The following is an 8,808-nucleotide window of genomic DNA, read 5'->3' on the forward strand; positions in this document are numbered from 1 at the left end:
TAAGGTCCTAGGACAGTGATAAGGGCTCCAGGTTTTACTCTGAAATGCTGAGTTAATGGAAGTTTTAAACAACGGAGTGATAAGATTTTGCCTTTGTTTTAAGAGGTTCACTATGGATACAATGTTGGGATTAGATTGCAGGGGAAGGGTAAAAGCAGACAGACTAGTTGGGAAGCTGTTGCATTAATCCAGGTGAAAAATGATAGCAGCTCAGAGTGGCAGCAGTGGAGTGGTGAGAGAGAAGGGACTGGACTCTGAATGTGTTTTGAATGTAGAGAAAATGGGAATTCCTGATGGCCTGGATGTGGAGAGTAAGAGAAGGGGAGAAGTGGCACGTGAGTCCCTGGGCAACTGGGCAGTTAGTGCGCTTGCAGGTATTTAGGTAAGAAAGTAATTCTGGAAGTCAGGAATGAATCTCCTTTGTCCAAAACTACTGATAGTGCAAAAATGACAGGGACTGGAAAATGACCATTGGCTTTGGTGATGAGGACATCATTGGTAAGCACTCCATAACAGTGACAAATTTTCTCTTTATATTTTAAAGTAGATTATGGGGAAATTAACAGCTATGCCACTTCCCTTTGGCATGCCTCTGGATCAAACTACTGCCAAAGAAATGAAAAATTGAAATTGGATGTCAAATGTTATGTACCAGATCAAAGACGCTGCCACAATTTCAATTTCTTATGTAAACCAGCTAGCCTTCTGATTTAAATTTACTTTTGAGCAGGGCTTAAAAATGTGTAGTCTTCAGAGTACCCTAAGGATGTTTTCATTTCTACTTGCTCACTGTATCCAGGGATCCATCCATAACTATAGAGGCTTTGGTGGCACTGTGGCTTGATTACAAGCAACCTGAAGTAACAGACACAAAACACTGCCCTTATTCTTCTCTGGGGTAGCATGATTCCTGAAGATGTGACCAGTTGATGGAAGCCACACCCCAGGAGTTGAATAGCTCAGTTTTTCAGGGTGAAAACTTTATGGAGTAAAACTGTAGGGGTACACAATTTAATAAGACCAGTGATGCCTTCCTACCATTTTTATTTTTTTTTTACGTTTTTGGCCGGGGCTGGGCTTGAACCCCCTACCTCCAGTATATGGGGCCAGCACCCTCCCCACCTTTTTAATAGGCCTGCAGGACTCTTTGGATCTATGTTTATGAAAACATGAAAAAAAGAAAGAAGGAATGCCTTGAAGGTGCAACCCATTCTTTTTGCAATATCTCAATTGCCGTATTTTGGGAAACAATTATAGGTCATTTATTAAACTTCAAGCTGTAAAGAAAGATACTTTAGGAAACATGTCATTTGCTTGTATTATTTGAGATCTCTTTATTTTTCCCCTCAACTTGACCACTAATTTCTACTTGAAATAATGAAACATGGTACTTTGTAAAGACTATTTTTATATCATGTATGTAAAAAATATGTTGCCAAACATTTTAGTTTGCTTAGTCTACCATAATAAAATATCATAGACTGGGTTGCTTGAACAACAGAAGTTACCTCTTACAGTTCTGAAAGCTGCGAAGCCCAAGGTCAAGGTGCTAGCTGTTTGGGGTCCTGGTGAGAACTCTTTCTGGCTTGCAGACAGCCACAATCTCACTGTGTGCACACATGGACTTTGTGTGATATATGCACACAGGAGGGGAGAGAGAGAAAGCTTTCTGGTAGAACTTATAAGAGCACCAATCCATCATGAGGGCCCCATCCTCATGACCTCCTCTAATTCTAATTATTTCCCAAAGAACCCATTTCCAAATACTATTGCATTGGGGTTAGAGTTTCCACATAAAAATTTTGGGTAACACAAACATCCAGCCCAAATACAAAGGTAACACCAAACAATGCAAAGAAATTGCAGGCAAATGTTTTCTGTGGGTGTTATTTTTCAAACAGAAGTGATTGAAACTTTCAATCAAATGATCAGAGGTTAAGAACTATTGATGGAGAGTTCAGGGTCTTTTTAAAAATGGACCTTAACTGCACAGAATTATATTACTGATGCATTACTCTAGAAAAGATCTCTTGCATTACTATTCATCTATAACTTGATTCTCAGTGACATGATGGCAATTGTTTAATACCAGCTGGCTATCTTTGGGGACAGGGTGCTGATTTGCATACATTTCCTATTTTCGTGGTGTAAATACTTTTATCATGGCCCATTTCAAGCTTCGTATATGAAGTCACTTGGAGCTGAGAAAGGATGTACACAACTGACTCCTGGAAGCCAGTAGAAGCTGTCTCCATCACACCATTGTCTTATAGGCATGCAAACTAACCTTCTTTCTGCCTGAAACCAGCAAATTGAAAAATAATAATAAAATTACAGAAGGGAACTGGGAAGGCAATTTTCAAATGTTACAGATTAGAATAGGTTTTGAAAACTAGAAAAAGTGATAGGAAAAATTTTAGGAAGTGAGCAGGACAGGAAATTAATATTTGAATTTGTATTACATGCAGGCATGTGTCATATATCTTAATTCTCATGACTCTGCAACATAGGTATTGTCAACCTTTATTTTAAAATATTGAATATAAATTCAGAAGCGATCATTCATTAGACCAGGATAATGAAGACAACAAGTATTAGAGTCAAGACTTGAAACCAGATCTTCATGACTACAAAACCCATGCCCTTTCCCTTAAACAAATGCCCGGACGCTTCAGAATATTGTCCATGAATTACTAAGATAACTTCTGATGTGTGTGTGTTGGGGGAGTGTTGGCTTTTTGGGCACTCACCCTGTTTCCCAGGCGAGAATGCCAAGGCTTTAGCCCAGCTCACCACAACCTTGAACTCCTGGGCTCAACAGATCTTCTTGCCTCAGTCTCTTGAGTAGCACTCCTCAGTACTACGGTCAAATCAGCCACGTGTCCAGGAACACTGTGAAAGAAGGAAATATAATGTGTGTCCTTTTTAACACCTGCTTTTGCATTTCTCTCAAGGCTACTACATGTACATTGAGGCCTCCCACATGGTGTACGGACAAAAGGCTCGCCTCTCATCCGGGACTCTTAGAGGAGTCTCTGGAAAACACTGCTTGACCTTTTTCTACCACATGTATGGAGCGGGGACTGGTCTGCTGAATGTTTATTTGGAAAAGGAGGGGGACAGTGAAGAGTCTCTCTTGTGGAGAAGAAAAGGTGAACAGAGCATTTCCTGGCTACGAGCTCTGGTTGAATACAGCTGTGAGAGGCAACACCAGGTGAGACAAAAGAGAGAAGAATCAGGGATGGAAAACATGTGGATGAGCTGCTGAGGTTCCTTTTTTCTTGCTACCAAAGAGACTATTGTTCTTTTTCAGGGTCATAAAGGGAGGATTAAGAATAAACATAATTAGTCTATGTATTGATTCAATCTAAGCAGCGAATAAGAAATTAGGGAGAGGATGCCTCGGGAATTTAGACAGAGTGATTTTTTTTTTTTTTTTTTGCAATTCAGTGATGAAAGTCTATCTATTTTTGTCTTGATACTTTATGAGTGTCAAATACATTTCTATATATCTTGAAAATCTCCAGAACAAAGTCTGCCTTTCTTCTAAATATGGAAGTACCTAATTTGTTTTTACAGCTGTGTCTTTTATTCATTAAAGGGGTAATGCATGTAAGGACTTTGGTTTTAAGTCTATATTTAACAGTGTATATGGTCTACTCTACAGAGAAAGTTTATTTGTTTGTTAGTTTGTTTTAAAGCTTCTGCCCTCATTGCTGCATTGATACAAAAGAAACTGAGAGTCTTGATACCAATCCTGACCCCCTCCCAGGGACCTCTCAGGTGCTATAGAAGAGACCATCCTAGATGATCTCTGTCCTGAGTAAATCTGGGCAGCACTAGGAAAAATCTCTTTATAACAAATTCCAGTAGGTGGAGCCAGTCTTGTCTGGACACCACCTGCCTACCATGAACCAAAGCTCTAGAACAGTGTTTTCAACTTTTTTTTTTTTTATCACAGCACACTTGAACCTATAGTTAAACTTTCACAGCAGATTTAAAGTATGTTGATCAAAACAAAAAGCAAAGAAAAAAAAAGAATAGACTTAACAGTACTTTGAACTTCTTTTGAAAATAATTTAATTAATGCTTTTCACAGCACACCAGGTGAAAATCACTGCTCTAGAAAGCTCTGGGGAGAGAAGATTCAGAGTCTCGACTGTTCTTGAAATTGCTGTGTAGAATTCTCATGCTTGAGAATTCTACTTACTAAAAACCTCTCTTCCTCCTCATGATTGTTTCTGGCTGATAAACTTCCTGGGCCTTCATGCCTCAGCTTTAACCACTGGCTGCCTGGTCGAAGCCCAGATCCTCCTCGGAAGAGATATCTAAAACAAGCAATTTATTTTACAATACTCAACAATCAAAAATAGTGTTCTCCAGACCTAAAGCTCAGGTGACCAGGTTGTAGTGCCATCGAGGATGCAGCCTTGTTAAAAACCAAATGATGGAGGGAAGATCAGCCACTACCTAAGAAAATTTCATTATCTCAGCATGGACAAACTGTCCAGAAATTTAGTAAAAAATAACAGCCCCAGGAGTGATTTTGATAGTGATTGAATGTCTCTTTACAAAAGGGAAATGGATTGCCCAGAAACTTACCAATATAATTTAATATTATACAGAGATAATGGATTAATTTTGTCTGGCTATTGGGGCACATATATTTCTATCTTACTTAAAGATTCTCAAAGGGTGGTCCAGGTACCAGCACCATCAGCAGTACCTTAAATGCAAAACCTCAGGCCCCACTATTAGAACTACTGAATCAGAAACACGAGATTCCTGGGATCCCAGAAATCTGTTTTAATAAGCCTTCAGGTGACTCTGATGCACCATAAAGGTAGAGAATATTTTTTTTTTTTTTTTTTTTTTTTTGTAGAGACAGAGTCTCACTTTATGGCCCTCGGTAGAGTGCCGTGGCCTCACACAGCTCACAGCAACCTCCAACTCCTGGGCTTAAGCAATTCTCTTGCCTCAGCCTCCCGAGTAGCTAGGACTATAGGTGCCCGTCACAACGCCCAGCTATTTTTTGGTTGCAGTTTGGCCGGGGCCGGGTTTGAACCTGTCACCCTCGGTATGTGGGGCTGGCGCCCTACTGACTGAGCCACAGGCGCGGCCCCAAGGTAGAGAATCTTTACAGTGCACTAAATGAATCTAAATCTTTGGTGGTGGCACCAGAGTGTTAATGTTTTTTAAAACTCACAAGTGATGCTGAGGCACAAGTGCTCTAAGATTTGAGTTCTGAGAACAGGCACCTTCTCAGCCTCTAAGCCCTGGGGATCAGGCCCATGGCCTTGCACACACTAGACTCCTGCGCAGCTGGTCATTTGAAATGGTTTTTGAGTCCAGAATGTTGAGGCACCTGAGGTGGCATCTTTGGGTGTTCAAGTTCACAGGGTTTGAAATGGACCTAAAGATATATAGCTCATAGGAAGGAAAATTCCAGACTGTTCCCCTTGGCTTGGAATGGAAAAGACATGACTCTTCTTCTCTGGACTTTGTGATTCCCTTAGGAATCCCAAATAACTGCAAGCAGACCAGACTGAGCTAGTTGCTCCAAAACGTCCTAGGGTCCAATAAAATGCAGATACCCTCACGCACATTAGATTAGCCATCTTATATGTGCCAGGCACTTACAGTGCATAGAGCTATGCATAGTTCTTTCAATCAACCTTCTTGCCTCAACCTCCTGAGTAGCTGGGACTACAGGCACCCACCACCATGCCTAAATAGTTTTTCTATTTTTAGTAGAGACAGGGTTCTTGCTCTTGCTCAGGCTGGTCTCAAACTGCTGAGTTCAAAGGAATTCAGCCTCCCAAAGTGCTAGGATTACAGGCACGAGCCACCACATCTGGCCAGAATGAATCTTATTTATGTATAACCCACTGATTCAAATACCAGTCTGTTGGAGAAGCACTCTCACAGATATACACAGAAATAATGCTTTACCAATGATTGGGTAGCCCTTAACTAAGTCAAGTTGACACCTTAATTAACCATCACATGTTGTTTCCTCTGAATTTTTATTTTTCTTTTTTTTTGCAGTTTTTGGCCAGGTCTGGGTTTGAACCCGCCACCTCCGGTATATGGGGCTGGCGCCCTACTCCTTTGAGCCACAGGCACCACCCTATTAATGGTGTTTTGCCATATGTTTGTCATTAAAGCTTTTTTGAGTCATTAATTTCAAGTTAATGTATAAACTTATTAATTATTCAATTTATATTCTTTGATTTAATTTGGGGGAAAGCTTATAAGAAATTAAGGACTTCCTTTTGATTGAATTTAAATCATAAACTAATCTAATGAGGAGTCATTTGCTCATAAAATGTGTAGAACAAATATATCTTGTGGGTAATTTTCATTACCCATGAGCCTCATCAGAGTATTTAGTAGTTTATTAGCCGTTGTTGGGGCAGCCTTAGAGCTGGTAACTATTTTTCCTAGAGCCAGAATATTTGATCAATTATTTTCTTCTCAGAATCTAAAGTTATGAAACTGATCCTTCATCTCCCCAGCTGTGTCTTTGATGCTGTGCTATTTAACATATGTGAACCATTGTCTTTGGCAAATTTAATTATTATAGCTTTCTGTTCATACGTGGGTATTATCAGTCATAACTAAATTTTTCCAGCTAGTACTAGTATCAAGGGTATATTTGTGGAGATTTCAAGAAAATTTAATTTTCTAGACCCTCATTTTCATGGGCCCTACGGGTGCTGACAGATGCTAGTGGTTGAGTGTTCAAGTTGGAAAGGGGAAAGCAAGTCACCACCAGAAGGCATTTCTAGGTAAACATTTCTGGGAACTTGTGAAAAGAGATCTCAGAAAAAAGGTACCTGAATCTTCAAGACTCATTTATGTTGAATCTCTTTAAATTCCAAATAAATATTCTCTTTAGTACCTAAATTTGAATTTGCAATTTTGTTTTTTGGTTTTTTTTCGAGACAGAGTCTCACTATGTTGCCCTTGGTAGAGTGCCGTGATGTCACAGCTCACTGCAACCTCCAGCTCTTGGGCTTCAGCGATTTTCTTGCCTCAGCCTCCCAAGTAGCTGGGACTACAGGCGCCCACCACAACGCCCGGCTATTTTTTGATTGTAGTTGTTATTGTTGTTTGGCAGGCCCAGGTTGGGTTCAAACTTGCCAGCTGTGGTGTATGTGGCTGGCTCCTTAGCCACTGAGCTACAGGTGCCAAGCCTGATTTTGTAATTTTGTACCTTTTTCCTTACCAAGAACCCCAAGAACAGTCTTAAATTCCAGTTCTCAAGAGCTTGCATATGCTTTGACCAGGATTGTTTTATCAGTATCAGATAGTTTTATCTATTTCTAAATTAAAATTTCATTATTTTTTAGATAATTTTTGAAGCCATTCGAGGAGTATCAGTAAGAAGTGATATTGCCATTGATGATGTTAAATTTCAAGGGGGACCGTGTGCAGGTAATAATATTTTCTCCAATTATATAAGCTTGATTGGAAGAATTTTGCAAAGCAGTCTCAAACTAAAAGAATTCAAATTAAATATTTTTTCTATAATAAAAATGCTATTATTGTGTATTTTTATTTCCTGACAGAAATAGAAGATATAACTCAACAATCGTCAGGGTATTCTGAAGACTTAAATGAAATTGAGTACTAAGGAATTATCTGAATTGGATTAACTACACAAAAACCATACCTCCAATCAAAATAAAACAAAACAAATGGATACTGGACTTTTTTAACTGTTTCATAAGTTTTACACCAACTTCAGAGCACCCTTCTTCATTACTTTTGCAGAAAATACTGACTCAGGGCTTTTTTTTTTCTTTTTGCGTATGACAACTGTTACTAGAAGTACAGGCTGGTAGTTTTGCATAGATCATTCATCTTAATTTTGGTACCAGTTAAAAACAAATGTACTACACTGTAGTCATTTTAAAGTACGCAAACAAAAGGCACAATCCAAATGAGATGTGCTCGTTTAAATCTGCATTCAGTGAATGTGTTGGGTGGAGAATAGGTCTTGTGGGTTTCCTTTTGAATTTCAAGTTATCATAAATATTTTTAAAGTAAATAATAAGGGATATCAATAATATCTGCAGAATGAATGCAGTTTATCATGGTAATCAGTTAGTCTGGGAAAATAAGTCTTAACTTTTTATGTTTTATTCATAGAAATGGAATATTAATGTTTAATATTTTCACCATATGTGATAACAAAGGCTCTTTCATGAATGTCCCAGGGTATGTCAGTATTAATTAATGCTGTATTACAAGGCAGTGCTACCTTCTTTTTTCCTCTTTGGAACTATCTTTGAAAGTTACTTTGTGCACATGGATAGAAATTGCACTCTTTTTTGTAAAGCAAGCTTGAAAATGTTTGTGTATACATACTTAGCAATTTTTATAAACTTGATAAATAATTTTACTGATTTTTATAATAAATGTTTTAAGGTTTTGAGTAAAGAATTCAAACAGACATACTAAACTGCTTTGTATTTCCTTGTTTAGAAAATTGTATATATGTTTGTGTGCTCAAACAGCTATTATGAAATTATAAAATTACCTAATAAAAGATCATTTGAAAATCTTTTCACTAGCATTAGCTCATTTCTACATCATTTGTATTTACCAGAGGATCTTCCCCTATGTAACTGCAGATTCTAATTTGAGTCTCCATTCTGCCACAACAGAAAGCTTCTTAAGCCTTTTTATTAGTGACATAGCCCTGCTTTCATTGATACAATATTTAATTTTTAAAGAGCACTTTATTTCACATAAAACAATCTCAACTTTCCCCCAAATTTTATCTCATTAGTATATAAA

General features: G+C 38.3%; 1 protein-coding gene across 4 annotated transcripts in view; it reads left to right on the top strand.

Annotated features, from left to right (window-relative positions):
* Positions 1 to 8,576, top strand: part of MAMDC2 (MAM domain containing 2) — a 172,101-nt gene extending 163,525 nt beyond the window's left edge. For 3 of the 4 annotated variants that reach the window (XM_053574768.1, XM_053574778.1, XM_053574789.1), the window contains 3 exons: positions 2,955 to 3,214; positions 7,356 to 7,440; positions 7,575 to 8,576. In XM_053574768.1, coding sequence (XP_053430743.1) covers positions 2,955 to 3,214; positions 7,356 to 7,440; positions 7,575 to 7,639 — 410 coding nt within the window. In that variant the 3' untranslated portion in view covers positions 7,640 to 8,576. Of the gene's footprint in view, positions 1 to 2,954; positions 3,215 to 7,355; positions 7,441 to 7,574 lie in introns of those variants that run through there. The other variant, XM_053574798.1, reaches the window with a different exon arrangement.
* Positions 8,577 to 8,808: the final 232 nt, after the last annotated feature.

Source organism: Nycticebus coucang, chromosome 2 (assembly GCF_027406575.1).
Source record: "Nycticebus coucang isolate mNycCou1 chromosome 2, mNycCou1.pri, whole genome shotgun sequence".
Classification (NCBI taxonomy): Eukaryota; Metazoa; Chordata; class Mammalia; order Primates; family Lorisidae; genus Nycticebus; species Nycticebus coucang.